The 27,765-nt window shown below is 36.7% G+C and overlaps 1 protein-coding gene across 1 annotated transcript in view; it reads left to right on the top strand.

Annotated features, from left to right (window-relative positions):
- Nucleotides 1–27,765, top strand: part of AUH (AU RNA binding methylglutaconyl-CoA hydratase) — a 108,194-nt gene that overhangs the window by 12,035 nt on the left and 68,394 nt on the right. The window contains exon 4 of the mRNA XM_080637584.1: nucleotides 19,489–19,575. Within this exon, the coding sequence (XP_080493710.1) occupies nucleotides 19,489–19,575 (87 nt within the window). The remainder of the gene's footprint in view (nucleotides 1–19,488; nucleotides 19,576–27,765) is intronic.

The following is a 27,765-nucleotide window of genomic DNA, read 5'->3' as shown; positions in this document are numbered from 1 at the left end:
CTGTGCTTATTTCAACCTGCAAGCTTTTAATTTTATTTTATCCCCCATGTTATTGAGGAGAACTGAGAGAGCGGTGTGGTGGGTACCTGGGAGCTAGCCAAAGTTAACCCACCACATCCAGTTCTTATGGACTTTCAAAAAAAAAAAAAAAAAAAAAAAAAAATCGAGGCAAGACCTTTTTTCTTGCGGAGCTATGAAATTGTGGTTGGACATGTCACACAAAGTCTTAGAGGAACTTGCTTAAAAAATGGGCTAGATAAAAGTAGTCAGAAACCTTTATCTTCAGTTGAGTGAGTAGTGACCAGTACTGTGTAATTAGTACTGTACTAATTACAGATTCTAAAGTGGATTACCTTCAAAAGAAGAAACTAAATCTGTTGCTGCCTGGTTATTTCTTCCATCCCTTACTTAAGATGCAAGATTCTTTTCATCAGGCTTGTGCAGGACATCTGTTTAGATGTCTCTTCCTATATTGTGTGCTCTGAGCAGTTGTCTATGAAATATTGTGTGTCTGTTTCCTCTAGTTTGTAAGTTCTGTAATGATAGCTTTAGTTTAGTTACTTCTTCAGTGCCAGGAGCAATTAATGAAAATATTATATTTCTGTCTAAGAGAGACCATTCTTCACTGTTTGAAGATTATTTTAATTGAAAGTACTTTCAACCACTGTGTACTTTTCTCCTGTTTTTCATGGGCTTTAGTGGAAGTGGAGACAACTTTATTCATAGCTAATATTGCCACAGCATAAAACTTGAAGTTTCTGGTAAATGGTTGTGTTTCGCTGAAGTGCTAGATATTTCCATGCAATTTGTCTTCCTTTTTTGGTCTTGAATGAGCTGTAGACTGTAGCTCACTGTGGTTTGTGAGCACAAAGCTGATGAGTAACAAATTAAATTATCAGGCCATTAGTGAAATTATAAAAGCCAGCTAGGGAGCCATCTTTTTAGCAGTATGTTCCCTGATGGTTATAATTTTGAGATTTGCCTTTTCAAGCTGATGAAACAGAAGATCAGACCATTCCTTCTCTTGTGTGGCTTGTGACACTGGTTAAAAAATGTAAAGGATTCGTTTCTCTTAATAATATAAGCATTCTTCTTTCTCCTTCTCCATTAGAATGGAAGCCATCTTGGACTTGAGATTTGTGTTATTAATGTAAGATTTACCTAAAACCCCGCATCTGTCTGAAGTGGTCCTCTAGTTACGTGGTAGTTTTTGCTAAGTAGAAGCAACGTTTCTGTGGGCAGCAGCTTAACTGGAATGATCAAGCTAGTGCTTTAGTAGTGTAAGAGTTAATAAGGCAGGACTTCGTAATACAAGCCAACACAATGGGCTGTACCATTCTTAGTGTCATTCAGGTGGAAAGTATAAGAGCAGAATTAAAGTGTATCTTTGGCTGTTGGAGAACATAGTGAGGTTGTAGGTTTTAATTGCTAAAAAAGAAAAAAAAATAATTAATTACTCTGTTTAAATATTTTAATAAATTGTCTGAGGCTTTTAACCCATTAGAACAAATGCACACAATGGATGTGGCATTTTTTTGATTTTATTTTCATTAGAAACAACCTAAAAATATGAAAAATACTAAATTCTAAGTAAAAGATGTATTTCTGAGAGAGTGGCATTTGATCAGTTCTTCAGTTTAACTGGTGGAGGGTAGTGGGAAACAAGGATGACTTTCCAAAAGCCCTTAAATTATCTTAAAATGTGAAAAAAATTGATCAAATTAGCATGCCTAAAACTAATAAATTGAAATATTAGGTATGAAATATTTTTTTGTTATGTTCTGGAGAAGTAGTCACAAAGCATAAATATACCAGTGAAAAGAAAAATGTATTTGTTTGGATTCTGTGTGTGGCAGTCAGAGTTGTACTCCAGGGTATCTTCTTTTTTGAGTAGCTGTACAGAAAACCTGGGGAGACAAATGTCGCATCCCTGGAAGCGTCAGTGCCAGGTTGCTTGGGGCTTTGAGCACCCTGGTCTAGTGGAAGGTGGGTTGGAATCAGGTAATCTTTAAGGTCACTTCCAGCCCAAACCGTTCTATGATTCTATGATAAACTTGACCATTTTGATTTCACTTCCTCCAACTAGTACATACTAAGTCATTAAGAATTCTGGAAGTGCAGCTTGCTTTTTTAATGGAAAATAGAGAGTTTTGAGCCTAATTTTAAAGCTAAGATTTCTATAAAGAAATGTCTGAGTGTCATTTCTTTAAATGAGAATAAATATAACCATATAGCTCAGAAATAAGCAAACTAAATAGGGTTCTTAACAGCTGAAGAACTGCAGTTTTGTGAGATGTTTGAAACTGACACAGTACCCAAGATCTTTTGGTTAGTTATGGAAATGATACACAGATCTCCTGAGTAAGAATTTTGTAGTGACTTGGTTTGGAAACCTGACACAAGCAGAAGCTGTGGAGACACTTTTTCAGGTGTGTCCCAGAATTTAGATGAAAGCGATGTCTTGTAAACATGATTATGAAGCAGTGAAAAGCACCTCTCTTGGGTACCTAGAATAATGAAATGTGCGTGGAGATGGAGGGCTTACTTAAAGTGCTATAATGAATTTTCAAATAGTGAAGTCTTTTCTGGAGTGGATTTTACCAGAATAGACTAAATTAAAATGGAAAAGATACCAGATGGATGCAGAACATTTTATATTGGGAAAACTATGTTATGCAGTGGATGTCCTTAGTTGGACAGTTTGTTTTTCCAGTTGCTCCTATAAAGAGGCTTTGCTTTCTGGATGTACAATAGATCCAAATTTTTAATTTCAATATCTAAAGACTAATCTAGAAATAGTTTCGGTCTGTATTTGTCATCTTTTTTGTAATATGCTTCTCTAAGGTTTGATCTACAGATGCCTTTGGTGATGTAACCGGCTTATTGCTGCTTGTATGGATTGGAACTAGATCTCCAGTAGCTATATTACGTATCTACTGCCACGGCAGTGAATTAAATTTTGTTTTAAAAATATGTTTTACGGTATTTTCATCAGGTTTATATAAATGTACCTTTTCTAGGTTACATGTGTAGATGAATTCTTGCGTTTCACATGCTTGTTGAATTTGACTTTTGGAATTTGTCCTTGTGGCACTGCTTTGGAGTTGTGTTGAACTTTGTGTACAGCTACTTGCTTAAATGCATTACAACTTGTAGTTAGATGACTATTAATGTACATGACACCATGGAAGAAATTTTGGTATATAGAGAAGTGCAGATGAACTTGACTGTAGTAAAAACGACTTAACTGGAAACTTGCATAACCATTACCAGACGTGTTCTGGTATCTCTGTGTGTATCAAAGTATGGTCGAGATTTTCCTGTTCAGGAAACCCCTTAATCTGGCATAATGTGTCATCTTTAAGCAAGCTATAGGCTGTGTCGATTCCTGCAAGTGGATTAGAGGTAGGTAACTGTTGATTTAATATCTAAAGCTACAGGAATATCTGTGCAGTCTTCACTGGTATCTTTAGGCTCTATGAAGTCACAGGGCAATTCAAGTGGGTCCTCTGATATCTTTGTACGTATCAGCTTCCTGTAGCTCTCCATAGGTATTTTGACTTGTTTCACTTGTGGTTGACCTATGTGCTAACAAAGACTTTGAGTACTAGTAGTTTTATCTTAAAAACTTGTACTGGGCATGGCTGGGATGAAGTTATTTTGTTTTATAGCATCCCAAATAGTGCTGTGTTTTAGATTGCTGACCTAAACAACGTTGGTAAAACGCCAGCTGTCACAGAGCAGTACTTGTGCAGCATCAAAGTCCCTGCTGTTTCTTACTGCCAGTGAGTCACCCGAGGGTGGGCAAGAGGCTGGGGGGGACACACCTGGCACAGCTGACATGAATTGAGCAAGGGGATATTCTATAACAAATAACATTGGGCTCAGTAATAAAACTGGGGAGTTGTTTCTCTTGCTTAAGCCTGATGAGGCATTGATCTGCTCATGGAGGGTCACTGCTTTTGCATCGTTTGTTTTATCGCTTTCTTCCCCCGTACTTATTAAACTTCCTCAACCATGAGGTGTTTCCCCGCCTCTCTTGCTTTTGCTGTTTCATTACTCTTCTCTTTCCTGTTGCTGGGGAGTGAGCAGGTAACTGTGGCAGGCTTACCTGCCAGCCAGAGTCAAACCCAGTACAAAACTCTAGTTTTGTATGACAACAGCAATGAAATCAATTAGCTGTGGGAGCTCCAAAAATGTCCTATATGGTAATGAATACCAGCGCTACTATAATGTTACCGTACTTCTTTTTAACTTGGTAATGGGATGCTTGAAGTAATTTTAAGCCTGCTCCAGCACGTGTTGCAGCCCTAGAAGGTTATTCTTCTTACCCATTCTATTTTCAGACTGCAGCGATGAATTCTGACTAAAAACTTAGTATTTAGGGAGGTGTTATTTAGCTATTTTTAATCCAAAAAATATCTTTGGCACTCGTCAGGTACAAACATAGGTTTTGGGAAAAGGTTCTTTCTGTACTTCTGGCCCTTCATGATTGCCAGTGTGTGCAGACTTTAAGAGGGGCCTTATATGGATTATTATTCTCACTGCTTTACCTGAGGAAGGTTGCAGGTTTTTTATGGGAGTTTTATGGGAATTGCAGCACCTTAGGGAATTAAGTTTTAGTTTACCAGTTTGAGATACATTCCTAAATTAGAGAATGCTGTTTGGCTGTCTTTTTCTATTGGGCTGCGTCGCCACTGTGCTTTTGCTTTCTGTCTTTCATTTCAAACCTTGGGATTGAGAAAAAGTTCTCTGTATGTAAGAGTGAAGCCATTTATTTTCTTTTAGGCTTTCTTGAAAGATGGGTTAGCATCCTAACCTGCATTAAGACAATTCAGGAACTTCAGCCACTTTCCAAGCTGCTTGTACTTCTCTAATAAATATATTTCAGATGCCAAAGACATCTTTGCATATTTTGAAATAGAGTTTTATTTACTGCACATTAAACACAGAGGACTTTATTAGACATAATTCTGTCTTTTAGCAATACCAAGTTGTTCATGTTTCGGTGATCATAAGAGGGTCTGTAGGGGTGTTGAGCAATTTAGTGACTCCAACAAGATACCAAGCTCATTTGAACATGATTATGATGGAACATTGCTGTTTTAGTTAATGTCATTCTCACAATTTTAATCATCTTTGAATCCTGGTTAAAAGAAAACTATAAAATCTTTATTATATGTAAATTCCATGTCTGTCACAAAATCTCCTACATCATCTCAAAAGCTGCAAACTTAGTTTCAGATGTTGGTTAAAGGTTTTGCTACCATTTCAGGACATGCATATGGATCCATTTTTTATCAGAAGTTACACTAACTCGTCTATGCTTCATATAAAATGGTTAAAAACGCTGTGGTTTTAAAGTGGCTAAAACCAGGTGAAGAGCACTTTAACAGAAAACTACAGGTCATCAATTCGCCCTGTTAATACTGAATTCATAAGGATAACTTTTGGCTAGGCCTCTGCTACCCGGGGCATTATTGGTAAATTCATTTGTTCTTAGATGATGAACATAACTCCTTTTAACTTCTGTTATGTAAATCTGACCATTTGTCTTTGCATTGTGGTGTCCAAGGTCCATGTCTTTTCCATAAGTATTAAGTCAAATTGAGTGGTCACCTTCATTTGAAATATTCATGTCACATCTGTGGGTGTTTGGCATCTTTATTTGTGAAGAAAGGCTGCTGGTTTTCTTTACAGTTCCCTGAGGTGGGTTAGCTAACTAATCCTTTACCCTGTTGTACTAAATGCCTATGGCACCTGGTTTCTTTATTGGTGAGGGAACTGAGCCTGCTTTGCCGTTTATATCCTTAGCTGAGAAAACGTTCTGACAAAAAATAATCTGATCTCATGTGCTTGGTGGTAATGTGTGCTGGAAATAGAATACATGTGCGCAACACATGGCAAAAATAGTTATTGCATGGTAAAGAATTATTTTCCACTTGCTTTTGAAAAGAATAGAATGATCATGTAGGAGAAGTATTTAGATGTATATGAATCTATGGCATTTTCATCTTAACAATATTTACAACAATTACTTTCGTATCTTCTTCCTTCCATAAATGCCATAGAGCAACATACAATGCAGCTATTTATATGTGTGCTAATTGCCACAAATATGAAGAAAAAAATCAGTGGTTAATTATATATATGTATTTTTTTTTAAACTTTCTCTTCTCTTGTCTTTGCCTGCTACTTACACTGGTTTCCTTCAGTGACACCTTTGTTGTAGATATACTGCAGTAAAAGATATCCAGCATCTAGATTGAATTTGCAGCTCTTTAAAGCTAGAGGAGAACAAAATAATCCCGTATGCATGTTTTAATAAGCATAAATATACATATATGTCCGCTTATACAGATCAGACAACTCTTTATTGTCTTACCCCAAAAGAAATTTGAAAGAAAGGGTGTAACTCTCAGTTAGATCCTGCCTGTTTTAGTCAAAATACTGTCCCCCAAAAGCTATTTAATAATACGAAGGTGCAGATATTTAGTTGTCAACAATGCCCAGAAGTATTTTTTAACTTGATGTCTGTAGTTAATAGTGAAGCAGTAAGGTTTTGTAGGATATAAGAAATTCAGGTTTAAAATATGCTATTGTTAGTATTTTGACATTTCTTTGTGGAGTTCTGTCACCAACTGGAACTTACTGACTGCGTGTGAATGGACGTGGTTTTTAAGTGATTGAGTTCTGGGCTCAAGTGCCATCAATATGTGTAATTTGCTAAGCCTCTCCGGATAGCAGATGATATTCCACTGTTGGATCTCCTTTCCTTTGCTTTTCTTTCTCTGCAGTAATTTGCTGACAAGCCTATTGGACCGTCTTTTAAAAATAGAGGAGATCAAATATCTCTGAAATATTTTAAAATAGCAAATACTTAAAAAATAGAGTTGAGCTTGCAACATCAGTACTGAAAATATGCTCAATGGATGGGAAATATTTCTATTTGGAAGCACTTTCATTTATTTTTCTGAGGCAGTTTGAAGCCTTTGGGGACACTGGGAATAAGGGGAAGTACTTCTGAGCTGCTTCACTTGATGCTTATGGGAAATAGTATTGCAGCTGCTGTTTTCCTGTCTGACTTTTGTATGAACAAAGCCTAATTATGACATGCTCCTGCTCGTGGCTCGAATGCTTACTAGTCCTTACTTTCACAAAGTACTGTGTGGAATGGCAAGACTTTGGCCTTGAGTGCTGGTTCAATATTAATATGAGCAGAGATGTTTGTGCAGGTATGCTAGCCATTTTAATGCATTTTGGATTTTGAGTTCAATATTTGAAGCTTTTTGAATAGACTTAAAGTGGCCAAAGCTGAATTCTAGATCTTAAAACAGAAGAAAAGTCTTCAAGGTTAGAGATTTCCCATAAAAGTACTAGCTCTTCTCACCTGTTATAGCTTGAGAAGGTTCTCAGTTAAACTCAATAGTTACCTCATCTACACTTTCTAAGGCCATTACTTCAGTTCTTACCTCAGTTTTGTTTTCAGCCTGCTGTATGCAGAGGATGATCATCTTGTAACTGGGAGTCATGATTATTGTTACAGATACTCTTCACAAGGTGTGTTTATTTTAATGTACTACATGTATTGTTGTGGAAAGGACTCAGTTGGAGATCAGTGTGATCAGACAAAGCCCCTTATTATAGAAAACTAACTCTTTATATACTATTTCTTAAAGTTGTTTACACTAACTTGGCACATTGTGATTGGATACATATCTTTGAGGCCCTTAACAACTAACATATAATTGGTTAAGCACAGGTGTGAGAACCTGACCTTCAAAGTTTTCCAACAGTCCTCAGTTTAGCAACTCAGTAAATTCCAGCTCCTTTTTATCTTGCTGGGATTCTTACTCCCAGTGCCTCACTCCCATCCTCCTTCACCTTTTGTTGTCCCTTGGTTCACGTCGAACTCCACATAGGCACTTGCTGATCTGGGTACGTGGCCATTCTTTGCCAGAAAGTCATCCACAATGTATTATTTGCCTGCTTCTTTAAATGTCCCACTGGAAATATCACCTGGTACATAGTGTCATTGAATCTTGACGTGCTGAAAGTTTCCAACTAATATATACCAATATTACTAATACTGATCATTGTAAAGAGAGAACAAGCAACCAACCAACCAAAAGGCAACTAAAGAGATACTGGGTTATGCCTTTCAGACCAGGGGATGGGATAGAAGGTAATGAAAAGAAAGGCTTTCAGCCATGCCGTCATCTACATTCAAGTGATAGCACAGTTCAAACTGTGGTTTTTCTCAGGAAGAACTCCTCCTTTCTTTGATAGAATTTATGCCTAAAACTGACTTTAGGACTTCTTTAGAAGAGATTCTGGCTTTCTCTTTTTTACCACTTTTTTAGCACACTTCCTCCTTTTCTATTTATGGATCGTAAAACTGGATGTGCTGATAAACTATTTTTGTAATTATTACTAATCAAAACAGATAAACCCTGCATTTTCAATTCCTTTTAACATTTAAAAAGACATATGTGCAGTGGTTAAATATATGGTATATGCAAAAGATTTGAGTCAGTCATCTGTAATAGTGGAATGAAGATGTCCTTTTCTGATTAATTTACTAGAAATCAAAGGGGAATAAACAGGTTGCTCAACATTTTGGGCATACTATTTATTATGTTCAACCTGAATATCACTATTCATTTAAAGAAGAAGGATGAAGAATCTTAGCACTAACAAGTTTAGGAATGTCTGCTTATTAATCAGAAGAAAAAAAATTGTGTCAACTTGTCTGGCAAATAACTTACAGTAGCAGACTCATGGGAAAGCTATTGCAATTGATACAATTGAAATGTGGTATTTTTTTAAGAGGTATTTTTGAGTAGTAGTGGTGTTAAAACAGCCATACATTCTTATCCTATTGAGTTCATTGTTTAAAACCCAAGAACTCTGGTGCTGATCTCTTCAGAGGATTTTCTTACGGAAGGTGCAAAATAAATAGAAATCATAATTAATGATTCCACCATTAGTATGGAGCTAAATAGTGTGGTAAAAAATTGAAGCTTTTATGGTTGTCTAGTTTCAACTTCGTTAGTCTGTATAAGAATATATGTTTCATTACCAGAAAGCAAGTGCACATCATGTTATAGGCACAATATAAAATTTCTGTTAGCGAAGGTTGAATCTGTAAGTGAAAAGTGGTTTGGGGAAGTTGGGTAGTTGCGTTTTCAGACTACCAGAATGACTGAATTAAAGAAGTATGTCTGTAATGCTTATTGTGGAAGTAGAAATACAAGTGGTAAAGGAAGTAGCTTTACATTTTTTTTTAAAAAAAGCTCTAAGTTCTCTATTGAATAATAATTGCAACACACATTGTTTTTATTAAATGTTGATATTTATCATGACCATGATGTGAGGTGGATACTCATGGTCTTGCCATGTTTAAGTAGCTGGGCTGTTGTATGAGGGACCATTTGAACATGGGACGAACAGGTCTGTCGTGATTTGATCACACTAGAGGTCTGTGTTTGTGGTTCCTAGCCACTTACTGGGTGACCTTCTCTGCGCCACCACGGTCTTCTCCTTTTGTATCTTTCTGAGAATCAAGGGGTGATGCCTCCTACGTGCCTGTCTTCTGCTAGTCCTCAACTGTCAGCCTGACATAGGTCACTAAAAGTGAGGCATAGTGCAGAATCAAATACTGACTTAACACACTGTTTGGAAACATGTAACTGTTCTGTTCTTGTATCTTTCCACCAGCCAGTACTGGTCTCTTTTATGGACCATGGGGGAAACCGCGGGAAGCCCTGTTGTCATAGTTATGCAATGTTTTGGCTCTGTAAGAGGATACTAGGGACTAGGGAGTGACTGAGGCAACTGCTGGATGATGGAAGTTGTCACAAAGAAAACTGGTCGGTGTTTGGGAAAAAATTGGCTTTTTTTTTTTTTTTTTTTTTTTTTTTTTTTTTTTTTTTTTAGAGGTGAGATTAAGATCCTTGTAATAGTTATTTTTTTGTCCCTTTCTGCAAAGGAAGATGAATTTATTGTGGCAGAAAAGTTTAACAGAATGAATATTGCTGGGTGCTTCTAAATTTAGAGCTGGACAGAGAGGGTGGAAAAAAAGCCAGCTGACTTTGATCTATATCTGGTTTGAATTTGCATAGGCATTGAAAAGGGATTGTAGAACATTTGTATATAAAATTAGGATCATTTATATTTAGGATTCCTGTGTTTGAGGAAGAAAACTGTCTGAATTAGCACCTTGGCCTTTTAAGAAAAGCTTGGGATTCAAAAGCGTAACAGAAAAAAAAAAAAAAAAAGTAAAAAATCTCCAAAAGTTGTACTTTCTGAAATAACCCATTTATGGGAACTGATTTAGCAGCTAGTGTTTCGAATCTGCTGACATGGGTGTAACTTATTGCAAGATATGAGATAACTTATAGCAGTGGAGCTACAAGACTGCTATTTTTCCAGAGGGAGTGCTCAGGACTGGCATCCTGCCAAAAGCTCAAATATGCAGGAATTGTAGACATTTTGTTTGTCCGTTGTAGTTGGATGATTTACAGGAACTTTTCTCTGACACGGAGAGGATTAAGTGCAAAAGGTGCAGATACCCAAACCATGCTGTTAAATCATGACAGCAAATCTTACATGGAAGAATATCAGTATCACATTTTACTTTAAAAATCATATATTCACATTCAGAGAGTTTCAGGAATTCAAAGTATTGCATAAAATAGTGTAATTTTATTTAAATTACTTCCTTATGTAGAAACACTCATAGCATCCCTCATGTCAAACTTTTTTTCCCTTTACTAAAATGGCTGCAGCCAGCATCCTGCTCAATTTGTTTTGAAATTTAGAATACTTTTTATCAAAGTTACATTTTATCTTGTACTCAGTTCAGGTGGTGTGTGCAAAAACTTGTGTCTGTACTGGTGTGCAGTAGGATTCATGGCTGCTGTTCAGTAAAGCAGATGATTAGTAGAGGAGTTTACTCTTAAGTTATGAAAGGTGAATTATGAAGTCTGCTGCTTTAAAAACCTTGTGATGACCATATGTTGTGAACTAGTTTCTTAAATGAAATGTTATTTAACAGGCAATTATGGAAAATGTATCATAACCTCCTTAATATGTTTGTGCAACCATACAAAGACAGGGAGACACCCCAGTTGGATAAGTGTAAAGTCAGGGTCTGTTTTTTAGCCAGTGACTGATTGCTTATAGCTGTTTGGGGTTTCAGAACCAGCTTTTATATATATTATTAATTCACTCTTAAGCCAAAGTCCCATGATAGTGCATTTGGTTTACTTTTTTGGTTCCTCATAAATTACATACTGAAATTTCTTCCTAATGATCCTGACCATATATGTACTCTCACTTATATAAATTTCATATCTTTCTAGATCTTGACAGTGTGCAGACTTTCTAAGATTTTTCTGCATCTGAAAAATTAAATTCTGAATACTTACATACAACTTCTGGAGTACTCCATTCCCTTTTACGTGAGAATATGTTCTCAGTGTCTGGATGGACACAAGTGGTGTCCCTCAGGTGTCTGAACTGGGACCAGTACTGTTTACATCTTCATCAGCAACATAACAGGATTGAGTGGATAGCGGGGATAGCAACATAGCGGGATTGAGTGACATAGTGGGATTGAGTGTGCTGTCAGCAAGTTTGCAGATGACACCAGGCTGAGTGGTGCAGTTGACATGCCTGAGAGTCGGGATGCCATCCAGAGGGACCTGGACAGGCTTGAGAGATGGGCTCATGTGAACTCCAGGAGGTTCATCGGGGCCAAGGGAAGGATCCTGCACCTGGGTCAGGGCAACCCCCAGCATCAGTACAGGCTGGATGTTATGGGACTGAGAGTACACAAGAGGAGAAGGACTTGGGGGTGCTGGTGGATCAAAGATTGGACATGTGCACTTACAGTCCAGAAAGCTAACCGTATGCTGGGCTGTATCCAAAGGAATGTGGCCAGTAGGTCAGTGGAGGTAATTCTCACCTCTGCTCTGCCCTAGTGAGACCATAGCTGCAGTACAGCATCCAGCTCTGGAGTCCTCAGTACAGGAAAGACATGGACCTATTGGAGAGGGTCCAGAGGAGGGCCACAAAAACCATCAGAGTGCTGGAGCACCTCTCGTATGAGGAAAGGCTGAGAGAGTTGGGGTTGTTCAGCCTGGGTAAGAGAAGACTCCGGGGAAACCTTACTGCAGCCTTTCAGTTCTTGAAAGGGGCCTATGAGAAAGATGGAGAGAGACTTTTTATCAGGACCTGTTGGCAGTAGGACAGGGGGTGGTGGCTTTAAACTGAAAGAGGGAAGATTTAGGCTGGATGTGAGGAAAAGATTCTTTACAATGAAGTTGGTAAAATGCTTTCACAGGTTGCCCAGAGAAGTAGTGGATGTCCCATCCCTAGAGACATTCAAGGCTGGATGTGGTTCTGAGCAACCTGATATAATTGAAGATATCCTTGCTCATTGCAGGTGGCTTGGTACTGGAAAGCCACAATCTATCATATCTGAAACATCATTGAAGAGTGACTGGAAGAGGACAAATATTTCACCCTTTCACCCATCTGTAAAAAGGAAAATTTGCGAAACTACTGACAAGTCAGTCTTGCTTCAGTCTCTGAGGAAATTATGGAACAAGTCTTTGCAGAGGTTTCAGGCACATGAAAGACAAATGGCTGGGAAAACCCAACTTAAGATTTACCAAGGGTAGATGGTCTTACCAAACTGATTGCCTTCTGTGATGAAACTACTCAGTGGATGAGAGAAGAGTTATATATACTATCTACTTTGACTTTAACAAAGCATTTGACATATTCTCCCCTAGCATCCCGGTAAACAAGCTGGTTAGATACAGTCTGGACATACAGATTGTGAAAAGTGGCTCACCTGCCAAGATGTGAGGATGATGTAATGTTAATGCCTTAAAGCCAAACTCTCAGCTGGTTATAAGTGGAGTTCTTGAAGGTCAGTGCAGGGTCTGGTAGTGCTGTTCAATATCTTTGTAAATATTCTAATGGTAGGATTGAACTCTCATTGAGTTTGCAGATGGCTTCAAAGTGGAAGGAGAGTTAAGTGTGTGAGAAGGAGAAGCCACCATTCAGAGGGACCTTGACTGGCTGGAAAATTGGGCCAACAGGAGTTGCATGAAGTTTAACAGAGATAAATATGAAGTCCTGCACCTGGAATGGAATAATCTTAAGCAGCAGAACAGACTGGGACTGACTGGATAGGGTATAGCTCCACAGCAAACGACCTAAGGGTTCAGGAGGACAGCAAGCTTAATGTGAGCTAGCAGTGTACTGTGGTAGTAAAGAAAGCAAATAGTGTCCTGGACTGCACAAGGAAGAGAAGCATCAGAAGATCAAAGCACGTGCTTACTCTAGTCAGCACTTACTAGGCCAGCTGAAGGTGATTAGAGGGTTGGAGATTGCTGAGGGAGGAGGGATAACTGGTTTTTTCTGTGCCTGGTAGACAGAAAAGTACTCTGTTTGCAACCATGTATACAGTGACAGAAGAGGAGGTAGTGGGCACAAGTTGCTTTCGGAGAATTGCATCCAGAAAAAAATAAATATATTCTTAATTATGAGGAAATTAATTAAGAATTAAGCATAGGAATGGATTCCACAAAGAAATGCTGGAATTTACCCTGCCAGAAGTATTAATGACTTGAAATGACCCTAGATGAGTAACTTAATCTAGGTCTGTGCATTTGGCAGGGTTGGACCAGGTGATCTCCAGATCTTTCAGTCTAGACTTTTCTATTATCCTAACAAATAGGTGATAATCTTGTTTGTTACTTTATGAAAGGTGGCCCAGAATAGCTAATATTTATGAAGCACGTCTCTTCTTAATTTGTCAGACTGGACTTATCAAGGATAAAATCTGTAGTAGCTGTAATAGGCAGAGATGATCCAAGTATCCTCCATCTGGCTGGGTTGGGAGATGCAATGAAATGCTTACTGGCATGCATGTGTATTTTGTCTGCAAAGCATAAAACTTCTTTTTTTTTTTTTTATCTTTCACATAGGCAAGAGATTTCAGTAGTGGTTGACTTTGTTTTGTACTGTGATTTCTCAAGCATGTAGCTTGGTAAATGGTAATTGAAAGCAAACTTAATTAATCTATATAGTGACAATATTAATTTAAATTGTGCTTTTCTGTTTATTAAAAGGATTTTTAAGTATATTACTTTGAACTATGCATCTGTCAGCAGAATAATATTATTTACTTACTGTGGTGGATGTATTTAACAGACACACTAATTCTATTTAAACAAATTTTTGCTTGCCTTAGACTTGCCACTTTAAATAAATATATTTGTTTCATGACGTATTGCAGTTTCTGTTTAAAATGGGGAATTAAGTTGTCCTGCATGTATTTCAGGATGTAGAAGTTTCATATCTGAAATTACTGGAAACTTGGAGAAGAAAAATAATCTTTCTGAGTTTGAATTTAAGATGGCTATAGTGTTTGTCCTCAGATATGTACTAACAGCTCCCTTTTGAGATATTCCTAACCTCATAAAAGTTGAAATACTAACGATTTCAGCTAAACATGGATTTCTTGCATACATGTCCCTTTGAGGAAAGATATTTACATGTATCCTATGTGTTGATTTTTTTTTTTTTTTTTTGGCTAGTAGCTATAAGTTAGTCTATAATGTATGTCAGAGTTGGCTATTTGCCTCAGTATTTTAACTTAGTATTTTCAGTGTTTATTTTTCTGTGTAGAGAAGGAGGGATATTAATTTACAGTCTGCTTAATTATTTTGTGTAGGAATAAGCTGTGGGTACATAGCAGCGCTTAAACTTTTAATTGGTAAGGTACTGCGTGTTTTTTACTCCTAGTTGAAAGCATTTGAAGTTTCCTTCGTAAACTCCTTAACCTGTTTCTTTGGATTATTAAAAATATTATAGGTGGTGCCTCTGTGCTTTACTGTTTTCAGTGTTCTTAGTTTTTGGCAACAAGATACAGAGGAATTGGACAGAGTATGCAAAAGGATGTTTTCTGATACTCTCAGATATTACTTCCTTATTGAAATTTTGGTGTGCTGACGGAATTGATTGATCTTTGTTTAGCAAGATCAAAGGGCAAGCTCAAAATAACATTGCTACAATACTTTATTCTACCTCAAATGCCTGTGATGTGTCACTTCCTTTCCTATTCTCAGAGAAAAGGCACTTTGGGCACCTTTTGACACTTGGTAGAATAACCTCACTGTTCAATTTTGATGTGCCAGATTTCTAAAACACGTATTTTTAAATAAAAATATTTATTGAGTAAGGTTAAATTTTTAAATATGATGTATAAGTATGATGTTTACATGTTTTGTGGTGTGTTTTGGAAGTATGTGTTAAAGCATAGTATGGAACAGCACTGTACAAGAAAATTTCTAGGCATTTATGGTATTTGGAAAGTGAGGCTATACAAAGATGTTGGAACAGATTTTTCGAACACAACACTTAGCTTTTCAACAGTATATAAATTCTGTTTAGAAAGTGTGTGAAAATATCCAAATTAGGCAAGAGGCATGGGGTCAGAGTAATCACTGTAAAACTTAGTTAGTTTTGGTGTGTTCTCTAAGTTAAATAGCCATCCTTGTCATACAGATACGTAGGCAGAAAAATTCTGGTGAAACACAGCAATATGCCTATCTTGCTGGACTGCCCTTGGCTTTCTTGAATAAACATTTTCTCTGGCATCATTGTGAAATGTAAGTCAGGTACATGCTGCAGAAACGCTCTGGACTGACAGTGTACAATGGCCCACTATTGAGTACCTAAATACTTAAAATCTTGCAAAAAGAGTTAATTGATTACATCAGGGTTTTTATACTTATGGGAAGTAAGGGAAGAAATAACTAACCTTTCTATGTTCTTCCAATATTGAGGGGAGAAATGAGAAACAGAGGTTTGCTGTTGGATTGGCAAACCTCAGTAGAAGTGTAGGTAGTATGTAAAGGAGCATGCATCTTCCTCACAGTAGTTTCAAGGGTTGATCTTCCAATACCAGTTTACGGACCTGCTGCTGAGCAGGTTCCGAACTGGTATTTGGTAAGCAGGGAAGTGCTTATCTTCTACCACTTTGTAAATTTGGAAGTGGTGCTTCTGTGAGTTAATTTGATTCAAGAAGAGTTTATTCACAAGTGGAGGGTACCTGTCTTTGTCCTAATGTGGCTGTATGAGGATGTGGCTGATTGCACTGTCAGTGTAGTCTTTCACTGTTATAAATCTTTTGTCATGTAGTAACAGCTAGTAATTTGAAAATGGCCCTCCATTTAAAAGGGAGTTTGCGAAGTGCTGGGAGCAGAGAGGTGCGAATTGCAGATCGTGACCCCTAGAATCACAGTTAGTTTTGACTCACTTTTGCTATGTTTTTGTGTGGATGAGAATCAGTTACTGCATCGAGACGCCAGAAATCCTAATACAGCGAAAACAATGATTCATGCTTCAGTACAAACCGGATGCATGTGGAGACATAATTACGGTTTACAATCAAATCTGCAACAGTTAGTTTGCCTCAGCTCCCTGGTAGTTCAGGTTCCCCCTTCTTTATATATTTGGGTAGAAGAGGTTAGAGAGCCTTGCGTTCAGCGTGGTGTGGAATCACTGACATACGGTACAGCCCCCAGAGTGTTGGGAGTGGATTGGGGGAAGCAGATAGGCCAAATGTTTTTGCACATTTCAGCTGTGGCCCATGGGAAAGTTGCAGAGGTTCCTTCTGTCAGAGTTTTGTGGTTTGAAAATCTTAGCTGCTTTGTTGCTCTAAGCAGTTGAGCAAATACTGTTTTCAGTTACTTTAAACTAGGAAATTTGGGGTGAGAGGAGGGAATGTTTGGTTTCAGTAGCTGAGAGCAGAAGTCTTTGGTTGAAACTTATTTGTCCTTCATGGCTGTATTCAGAGACTTAACCTTTCCTACTTCTGACTTAAGAACAAATTTTGAAGAAAACTGTGACTAGTTCCCTGCCATATGGATCTAGGGTTTCTTCAAGAATTCTTCGATCAGTGGTTGAATCTTACAACAGGAGCAAAAGTATTAAGTATGTGGCTGGCAAGTCCATCTCCTGTGAGCCAGAGGATGCTAACGTGTGTGTTCTGTGTAAAAGTCTTAAGTTACTATTACTATGCTTTGGAGGTCAAAAATAGGAAAGGTTTCTTTCCTATTTTAGTAGGAAACTTTTTCCATTTCCTTGACAGTTATGAGGGAGAAATACTTAAAAATGGAAATATAGGACTACATAACTTGATTAAGTCACTAAGATTAGTTATTGTACTAGAAATATTTTTTCAGTATTCAAATAATTAAGTTTAAATTTGCAGCTACCTTGTAATCTTTCTTTGTTGAAAATTTAATAAATTTCTTTAAATATCTTCAAGTGAATATATATTCTAAATGAAAGAAGTCTGCAGTTTGTGTCTTTTTTGTATTAGAATTTGGTTTCTATTTTAGGTTGAGGTTTTTTTTTTTTTTTTTATATGAGTCTGAATAAATCAAACCCTGTAAATTGCCCTAATCCTATCCTGACAGTACATTTTCTAAACAGTAATACTGGAGGTATTTTTTAGAGTCAGTGTCTCTCTTTTAAAGTTTTCTTTATATATTTCAAAGGGTATGCCTAGTGAACAGGATTTCAGAGTGTGGAACTTCTGAGCCGGATTGCTCAGCCATACAGTTTTCTTGTTCACAAAGGACACAGTTTGTTGTTCTTCTCATATTGACAGTGTTTTGGACAGAGTTGCAAAAGATAGACCCTGACATTAACAGATATCAAAGAAGTGATATCTTTTTATTTGCACACTTGCTGATAAAGCTTTTACAGCAGGTTTTGTCATGAAGTTTTATAAAGTTCTTTTTAGCTACCGAATCCTGTACAAAAATGCATTTTTGAAGCTTGCTTGCAGTTTTATATGATTTGGAGTTCTATCCAGCTTTATGGATGCAAATTTTGTTTGCTTTTTAGGTTCCTGGCACAATTTCTGTATGCATTCATTGTGAGTTACTAAGGTAGCAATTGCAGTTTTGCTGCAGTGCACAGTTGACCACAGTAATTCCTGTTTTAGACTGCCTTTTCAACTAGCCTGTCATACTGTCTTCAGTTGTGGCATATCCTAGAAAGTTGTTTGGAAGCTTTTGGCAAAGTGTCTGATATTGTAAATTAAACTTGACATTATTTAGTGGGAACCATGCAAATACAGTCAGGACTGATGCTTCATTGTTTTATATTGACATGCACAGAAGGAGAACAAAAGTCTTAGTGAAATTAGGAGCTTGGCTATGGTGAAAGGCGAAGAGATGCAGAGCAGCTTTATTGTGCATGTTACCTTAATCCAGTACCTGGATGTCTGTCAGAAAATGTCAGATTGAGATACTGATTTTCTCAGAGCTAGACTAGAGTTCTGAATTTCAGTAATGCTGTCAACAAAAGTATATTTAAGTGTTTGATGAAGAGGGTTAAGAGGGTCTAGCATGAGTTAAGTCCAGAAATGTTAAAGGGGAAGCGTATGACTGCTTAATTTAAAATTGAGTTACGAAATTAATGATGCGTTTTCCTGAATGAGTAATATTTTGATTCTCAGGGTAGAGAAACATAAAGCTGTTTTTTTGCATTGGTTGTATACCATGTTTAGCCTTTTCAGACATATGCCAAGAGTTTATAGGTTCATTTTTGCCAGATGGAAAAAATATGTGCTAAGTTGCTGTGGGAATGTTGTACTTCTTTGGAGGATAAATGTGTGTATGCAAATTTAGAATTTTTAATATATTTTTCATCTGTAAGGAAGATGGGCTGCCTATCTTACTCTGCATTTAGTTAATTTATTATTCCTATCTGATTCTCTTTTTCTTTACACATTCATGAGGTAAGATGTTGGTTTTATGTATCAGTGAATTTTTAAAAACACACTTTTGTAACCATCTTTACTTACAGTGTGCTTTTTAAACAATTATTTTCATATAGTCATAAAGAAATAGATTAAAAATTTACTTTTTTTTAAGAACAAAAAATATGTAATTTTTTCAAAAATTCATTTCAGTAAAGTGGGTTGAAAAATGGTAGTAGGTCCACTGTATATTCTGTTTTTATTTAGATAAATGTAGTTTGTTAATGTAAAAACATGAATCCTAGCTATTTTGTTATCTACCAATAAAATAATAAGAGCACAATATATAAAACCCCAGATTTGTCAGACTTTGTGACACAGTTGAGAAAATAAAAGCATAAAGGCTATTATCCATGAACTATTGTAGTATAAGAGGAAATGTCACCGGAAAGAATATACTTAGTGAAAATCCGGTGGTGAGTAATTTGATATTTTTGGTTTTTCTTTTTCCTTGGTAAATAGTCCATGTTTTCCTTGAAATCTGTGGGAAATGACTGTGACCAATTTGAACTGTCCTTTTCTCAAGGTAGACTTAATTTTTTTGGTCATACAGGAATATTTTACTTGTGAAAATGTATTTTTGGTACTGTTTACAGCTTGCTAACATGTATGTGAAATGTCACTTTCAGGTGCTGACCTTAAAGAAAGAGCAAAAATGCACTCAAGTGAAGTTAGCTCTTTTGTCTCAAAAACAAGAGCAACTATCAATGAAATGGGTATGTAACATCTCCCTTGAACAATGTTATTTCAACTGTAACCTGAGAAGGGCTAGATCAGAGAAATGACATAAGCTTGCTTGGTTTATTCTTGACAGGTATCCACAACTATTTATATTGATAAATACAAATCATGGTACATTACTTCTTTTAAAATGTTCCTAATTGAGTTTGGGCTTCTTTTCAGGATGCTAGAAAAAGCTAAGCCTCAGCTGAAAGAGCGGTGATGTGCCCTGTTCTTCTCATAAAGGATGGATTTGTTCAGTGACATCCAAATACTTTAGAATTTAATATTTACTACTGCATTCTTGTGGTTGGTATAATTAATAGAGTCTTCAATACATTTTAGAAACATGTTAAACATCAGCTGTTGCTACAAAATTAGTTACTAAAGCCTTCTAAAATGTTGTTTAGTATGCACTTATTCTGGTGTAGTAAAACCTGTTAATAGTTTGGGATTTGAATTGTGTTGTAGCAGTTTTTAAGGATAGCAATTTCTTTGTAAATTTTACATTGAGTTCACTATCACATCATTATGTTTCTACATCTCTGCTGATTAGTTTTAATAGAATTGTTTTTCAACAGGCCATTGTGAATTTGTCAGAAGAGGTCAAGTGAGCCAAGTTTGAGGCAATTAATTTTATGCAGTTGGTGCATACATTAAATTTATTTTGTCACTTGAAATTCTGGCTCAAAACTGAGTAAAAAGTAATTTCTTAGAGAATGTTTTTAGATGCATTTCCTTAATAACACTGTGTCAGATCTTAGTTTGGCAGAATGTTGTGAATGGAAACCAATATGATTTTGCAGGTAAATGACAGATAACTAAACGAATCTTCGATCAAGTACTTAACGGAGATAAGTTGTGTTCTCAAATTAATGTGTTGTCTCTGAGGCCAAGCAGATCTTCAGTGCTTTTTAAATAAATATATAAAATCATGAAGTATCAGCGAGTGAATACATAATTGATTTCCTCAGCTGATACTGTATTTCATGCTGGCATTTGCCCTTTATTGGAATGCTGAGCAAGAGGCAACAAGTTCTTCAAGTTAGTTACTTTGTAAGATTTTTTGGAGGCTTCCTTAGCTCTAAGTAATATTTTTTCAGTCTGTTTTGAACTGAAGTTATTGAAAATACTTTCTGAGCTGCTGTTAATGTTTAAGAAGGAGCAATGTTTTTTAAGATTTTTATATGATCGGGAAATACATATAAAAAAAATCAGCTATTTTTGATTTTTTAACATGCAAAAATTTCTAAAGTCTAAACAAGTATTTGCCTTCGTCATTCTGTGCTGAATGACTGGAAAATTTGCACAGTAATTTGATGCTTTGTTTTGCTTCAGAATTGGAAAGACTTTAAGACGAATGTTTGATTATCTTCAACTTCATTAAGGTTCCTGTGAGAATATTTAACTACTGAATATGTGAGCAAATTTTTAATGTTATCTAAAAGGTTTGCAGTATGTCATCATGCTAACGGTAAATTACTTGGAGCTTTAGGAAACCAGTGTGAATACTTTCATTCATTGATCCCTAGTCTCTTTTTCAAGAAAGGAGCATGAAACTGTAAGTGGAATTAATATTTGAGAATCTAGGTCACTGAAGTACCTAGATAGGAGGGTTTGTGAGGGAATGTAAACCACCAATTACACGTGCTGCAGGATGGAAAAGAAAAAGAATTTTAACATAGCACTTGAACAATATTATAACAAAACTTAGGTGGAGTGTCTTTCTTCCCTTCCGCTTCTCCTCTTTCTCCCCCTTCTCTGTCCATGCTTCCTTATTCCCTCTGTCCTGCCATTTTACCATTTCTGCTTTAAAACGCTAAACAGAACAGTCACTAGAAGATTCTTTAATGGTTACATGATATTTGACCATCTCCCAGTTCATTTTTAAAAGGCTTTTTTACGTCTTAGAGAAGAACATTGAGATACCACTTGTAATGTTATTGGTCAATTTTCATATCATGTATGATTGGACATACATACTATAGAAGTAGCCCTTATTTTTCAGTCACATGATGTATTCCAACAGTATTCATTTTTGAGGCATTGTTGGGTTTGAGCACATGCCAACAGTAGATGTACTTATAGAATGGTTCTAACATTTTAATGAAGGGCCTTTCCAGAGCAATTTAAAATGTGGCTCTTTCCATCAGTAACTAGTAGAGAATATAAAAAAGTGGATTTTATAAATTAGGTGAATGCACAAGGTGTCATGGTATGTGATGCCCTTATGAATAGAAGTGAAAATTAATTTTATAGCAAGTCAGAGGTTCTCAATTCTTTTTTTTCTTCTGAAAAAGTGATCTGGTATTACAGAATATAATTTTTGTAGAACTAGTGGAATACTGTATTTGTGTTTGATTACTGCAATGAATCTGTATATTGAAAATAGTAAAACCCAGAATATTGTGAGATGGTCAAAGAGGGGAAACAATTTTCAAATTACTGGTTGCCACTACGGAATGCTAGATGGCCAGTGAACAGTATTCCAATCTCTCACTTTATTCTTTTTCTATCCAAGTTTAATGCTGTAATCTCATTTAAGATCTGTTCTACTTTTTGCTTTTCAGAAATAGGTCATGTTTTGATAATTGCATTTGTATTCAGATGTGTGACCTAGTAAGGAGATACTTCTTTTTAACAGTATTTTCAGAAAGACCACTAAGTTATCTTTCCGGAGAAAATACTCAAAAGGTTAGTTACATCTTGGACAACTTGATAAACTTAGCATCTTAGAACTGGCATGCTTTGACTTTCTTTAGTTCCTGTAAGTTTCAGTACATTTACAATCCTTTAAGTTTAGAAACCAGTGGTTTTGTAAAAAGCTGTAGTTTCATTTTGGAATACAGCTACAGGAGAGAATTTTCTGGAAATTAAAAGCATACTGCACTTGTTTTTATGGTATTAATTTATAACTTCTTGCTAAATTTGGGTAAAGTATTAAGACTGCAGTAAATACCTCTTGATATAAAAATAAGCACTTAAAAAAAGAGCTGAAAAAATTGGTATTGAGCCATTGGTTGCAGCTTTAAGTTGAGGGTGGGAAAAATCAAAACAGCCTCTATTTTTAGCAGTGGTTGCTTTTGCTGAAATTATACCAAAATTGGGGGGTGTTGTGGTGGTTTTTTGTTGTTGTTGTTGTAGGGTTTGGGGTTTTTTTCAGTAGTAGGAATTATAAGAGTACTTGTCCATTACTATATTCTGCTTGAGGTTCTTCATCTCTGATGGAGAGTTGGCTTTACCCTCTGAAAAACTAGGAGAGGAAAGCATTAATAGACATCTTGCAGCAATGCACAAAAAACCAGTCTTGACTGAACAAAATCACACGTTGCTGGCTACCAGAAACCTTATTTTTGATGGTTGAGGGTGGGGTGGGGAGCCATCATTGTGGGTCACATCTTCAGCGTGTATTTTATGGTATGACTCCCATTAAGTTCATGTTCTTAATACTGGCTGTGGGATCTGGGCTGTGATACTGCTATTGTATACATGTCATCTGTTGGGATTTCAGTTGGAAAACAAACTGAGGCCAGGTATAGAGTGGAATGCACTTTCCTGTAGAAAAAAACTTGTTTAACAGAAAGAAAAAGTGAAGCTGCAGAAAGAATTTGAGCTTGGCAAAAACTGCAGCAACTTGTAATTACTCAGAGCGATTTTTGGCTGCAATCTCTAATATGTGAGAAACACCATTGGTTAGCAAAGCTGTTCCAAAGAACATAGCATAAGTACCTGAATCCCACAAATGGGGAAAAAAAAATTGAAGATTTCTTTGTTTAAGACATCTGATTGGCTTTTGAGTCGTAAATTCTGATACAACTTTAATTAGTAGTGATATCTAGTGATTTTGTTTAGACATGATTTTCACAGATGTGATTAGTTTTGACATAGTTCAGTTTGAGTGAGAGCATCTTGAATGAAAGCACCTTGTGGTCAATTACTTGCATTTATTTTCTAATTGTGTGCCCTTTATTTTATTGAAAGCAGATACAATTTTCTATTTACAGATTTTTTTTTCTTCCTTAGCAATTTTCTGTCATTGTGGTTTCCTTCAGTCAACACCAAACTTTTGATTTACCTAAGAGAGTGCTCTTATTCATCATTCAGGAGAACAGTCTCCTCTCCAAAGCGTTCTTTTTTTGACTATATAAGATCACACATCCTTGGAAATTCTTAGGTTGTGCTACATTATGTGCTACATTTTGGTTTTGAATGCAGGTTGTCAAAACTTGTTCTCAAGAGGTCCCGAGAGTGAGATAAGGATTATGTAAGTCTCATTTGATTTCCGTTCTGCTAACTACCAGCCTACCTTCCCATCGTGAAGTCTCAAAAACAGGCAAGAATTGACCATTGATGAGATCAGAGCAGTGCCCTGTTTTCCTATTTGAGTTCCTGGGGCTTCTGTGGACCTTTGGTTAACACTGAAAATCCTGATTTACTAATGAACACTCCAGACCTGATCACTACTCTTAAGTAGTGACTGCTTATGTAACATTGACCAAATCTTCCTGTGTGTGCTGGAGGTAAATCTGGGCAGCAGTGATGGAGTGCTCTAGTTTGGAAATCCAGTGGGAAGAACTGTGGCTTTCTCTCAGGGAAGAGCAGATACAGGCTGTAACTTCTAAAAGCGTTCACTGGGAAGCTGAATGGAATATCACAGGTTGTTACCAAATCTGAGAAAGGAAATACTTGCAGATAGCAGTGCCGTGGTTTCCCTATCTTGCGGACGCTGTGAAAGGGAGATTTTGCACAGTCTTTCTCTTGATGTGTTATGTTGCCTGTTCAGTTAAGTGTAGGGCATAGCTAACACAGTCCAAGACTCCTAGCATTCTGAACGGTTACTGAGCTCTTGGTTGTTTTCCAGTTGTAGATTTACTGCTTCTCTTAACATTGAATTAATTTAAGATACCCTCTGACTAAGTATTGTCTGTTTCCTAAATAGACAGTGCTGTCTTTGCAGAGCTGAAATTATGGGCTTTGTCAAATTGCATTGGATTGTTTTTAATTAAAAAACACAATGCTGAGCTCTGTACCATTATAGAAGCAATGAATGCAACATTAAACTTCTCTACCAAGATGTTTATTAGCTATTTATATGACAACATTGCTTCCACAATTGTTAATACACTTTTTTCCCCCATAATAGTAACTTTCTAAAAACTGTTATAAAAAATGATGAGAAATGGAGGACTGGAATATTAGGATGAGATGATAGTCCTTCCTTATAGAGCTAAAAATCAGGGAAGGAGGTGGCTTTGCATTGCCGATTCATAGCTTTGACCTCTGGCACTGCTGTACAGCCTTGAAAAAGATTAACATAGCTTCAGCTGTAGTTCAGTTTTCCTTCTGGTAGTAATTCCAAATGCTGTTCTATGAGGAAGAGAGACTGCGCTCTGGACGTGGCTCTTTAATTTTCTTCACACAAGAAGAAACTGTACCAAAAGAAGGGTGCTGCTAACTCAAAATGGTTTATTGAGATGAACATAGTCAGTTTGCACATTGTTAAAACCCACCTCCAGTATGACTTCATATCCAAAGCTTCTGTTCTTGTCTAGGGAGCTACACTGTGCATGTTTGATGCACTGTGAAACTCTACCCTTTCCTTGCCATGTGCAGGTTTGAAATTGTGTGTTTCAACCTCTGAATGAGGAGGAATAGTTTGTTAGCTTTTGCTTTCCTTTCTTCAAGTCTCTGGATCAGTTCCTAGAACCAATTGGTATTCAAAGGGCAGCAAGTCCTGGCATGGTACCAAAAATATTATGTTGCTCTTCTATTGAAGAAATCCTAGGCTCCTTGCTTGGGCCCAGCATTTGACTTTGACTTCAGAATAGCATGTTGAACTCTTGTATTGAACACAGCTTTTGCCTAGGTATGCACTGCTTTTAGAGATGTTGGAGGGGGACTTTTCCTCACAGACTGTAGCAGTAGGACAAGGGATAATGGGTTTAAACTTAAACAGAGAAAGTTCAGGTTAAATATAAGGAAGAAGTTCTTTACTGCGAGGGTGGTGAGGCACTAGAATGGGTTGTCCAAAGAAGTGGTAAATGTGCCATCCTTGACAGTGTCCAAGGCCAGGTTGGACAGAGCCTTGGTCAACATGGTCTAGTGTGGGGTGTCCCTGCCCATAGCAAGGGCCTTGGAATTAGTTGATGTTTAGGTCCTTTCCAACCCAAACCATTCTATGATTCCGTCCTTTTGTTTTGTGAATTCAGTGCTTGAATATGTGCTGTGCTATTTGTGTGTGTAATAAGTTCTTAAATGTACTTAGTGAGGATAGGAAATATAAGAAATAATTTAGTTTTCTCCTATCCAAAGCTTTTCTTAATTTGCGCAGAAAGTAGATTCTGTCATTTAGGGTTTACTTCATTATTGTTTTACTGAGGGCAGAGTAAGACTACAAAAAGAAACACTAGGAAATATGAAGAAACTGAAGAATCTGTTTATCAAACTGAAGTGTACCACTGAAGAAATATCCAAACTATTTTATGTAGTACAAGAAGAGAATCATGTCAGAGTTGGCTACAGAAGACTTTAGCTGAAGGGTTTGATTAGAGTACCTCTCTTTCATTCCCATTAGTTTCTCAGGCTTTGTTCCTATTATCAAGAATATAAAACACACTGTCCTATTACCTCTCCATAATAACATACCAAATAGAAACTCTTAAAATTAAGAACATAATATTCCTGCATTAGGTATTTATTTATTAATTCAAGAATATTTCTTCTAGGTCATTCATAAGAGTGAGTGAACACTGGAGGAAACTGTGAAATTATTGGGATTGAGGGAGATGCCTTAAGAAAACCCTTTAGCTACTGTCATAGTAAAGGGAAGATAAACTTTACTAATATATTTTCCTTAACTGTAAGGAGTGTGCAGCAACCACTTTCATTTAAAGAAGAATTTCTTCACAGGTGCTAAAAATGTTTTTTTAATGTAGCTCTTTCTTGCAACCAGTTGTCTGTCTGAACTTCAAAGGTATTAAAGCAAAGATAGTAGTGTTCAAATAAATCTGTCAACAGTAACAGTCTATTAATCTCCTTGTCCAAAGCCCTGGAATTGGAGGGTAGCTAAAAGCCTTTCACAGTTGTAACTAATAAATATATGGAAAAGAATTGTATGCATCCAGATGCACATGTAGACCATTCAGACTTTAAAATGTGGTCATGTTTTTGCAGATCGAAGTATTTTTAAAAACGTAAGTAAATATTTAAGTTACTTTGAATAGCCACTTTTCATTCTTGTTGCAATAATGGCAGGTAAGGCTTTGTAGCATGTAATAACTTGCCTTGAGTAAAAATGGTTTGACCTATCTTCTTTGCCTTCAAGTTCATATAGGAAGATTTGACAGTCTCAGCCGTTTTTTTATGTTGCTACATAACGTTGGTTGGTTTTCATTCTGTTACAGAATGGATGAAAGTGCTTGTTGAAGTATTTGGTTTCTTTTATCTTTTTTTTTTTTCCTATGGAAAGGCCTTTTTTTATGGGGGTGCTTGCAATTGAAAATGCAAGCAAACTGTTTTAATCACTGACTTGGTAACAGGTTTTACAAGGCAAGGGAAAGCCTGAAACATGACTGACATTGCAAATCTCATATGACATCTTAATGTTATGGTTGTTCTTCAGGAAAAGATCCCAAAAGATGAAACCAAGATACGGTATTGTGTTGCAATTATTTTTCTGATTTCCTATGGCATAACTGAACTTAGGTGAAAGTGTAATTTTGTGAATAAAATGTTCCTAATATAAAGAATATGTCAGTTACTATAATTGCCCAGGGGCTGCCTCTACTTGCTGTGCAAAGTGCATAGTTTATGCCGTTTTATTTTTTGAAAATAATTAGCAGCATGACATCTACTTGGAGGTCCCTAGCCAGCGGTATCTGTCTCAGGAGCCAATACTAGTTCCAGTCCTGTTCAACATCATTAATAATCTAGATGATGGTGTCACAGCAAGTTTGCTGATGATATAAAAGCAAAAGTTGTGGCTGATGCACCAGAGGGTTGTGCCATCATTTGGAGGACTCAGTGATCTGGAGAAACAAGCTGACAGGAACCTCATTAAGTTCAACAAAGTAAAGTGCAAAGTCCTGCACCTGAGAATGAACAACCAGTACATGCTGGGAGCTAACAATCTGGAAAGCAGCTTTGCAGAAAGGGTCCTGCAGGTCCTGGTGGACACCAAGTTGAAC

This window comes from Psittacula echo (genome assembly GCF_963264785.1).
Source record: "Psittacula echo genome assembly, chromosome: Z".
NCBI lineage: Eukaryota > Metazoa > Chordata > Aves > Psittaciformes > Psittacidae > Psittacula > Psittacula echo.
This window is presented reverse-complemented; position numbering and strand designations above follow the sequence as displayed.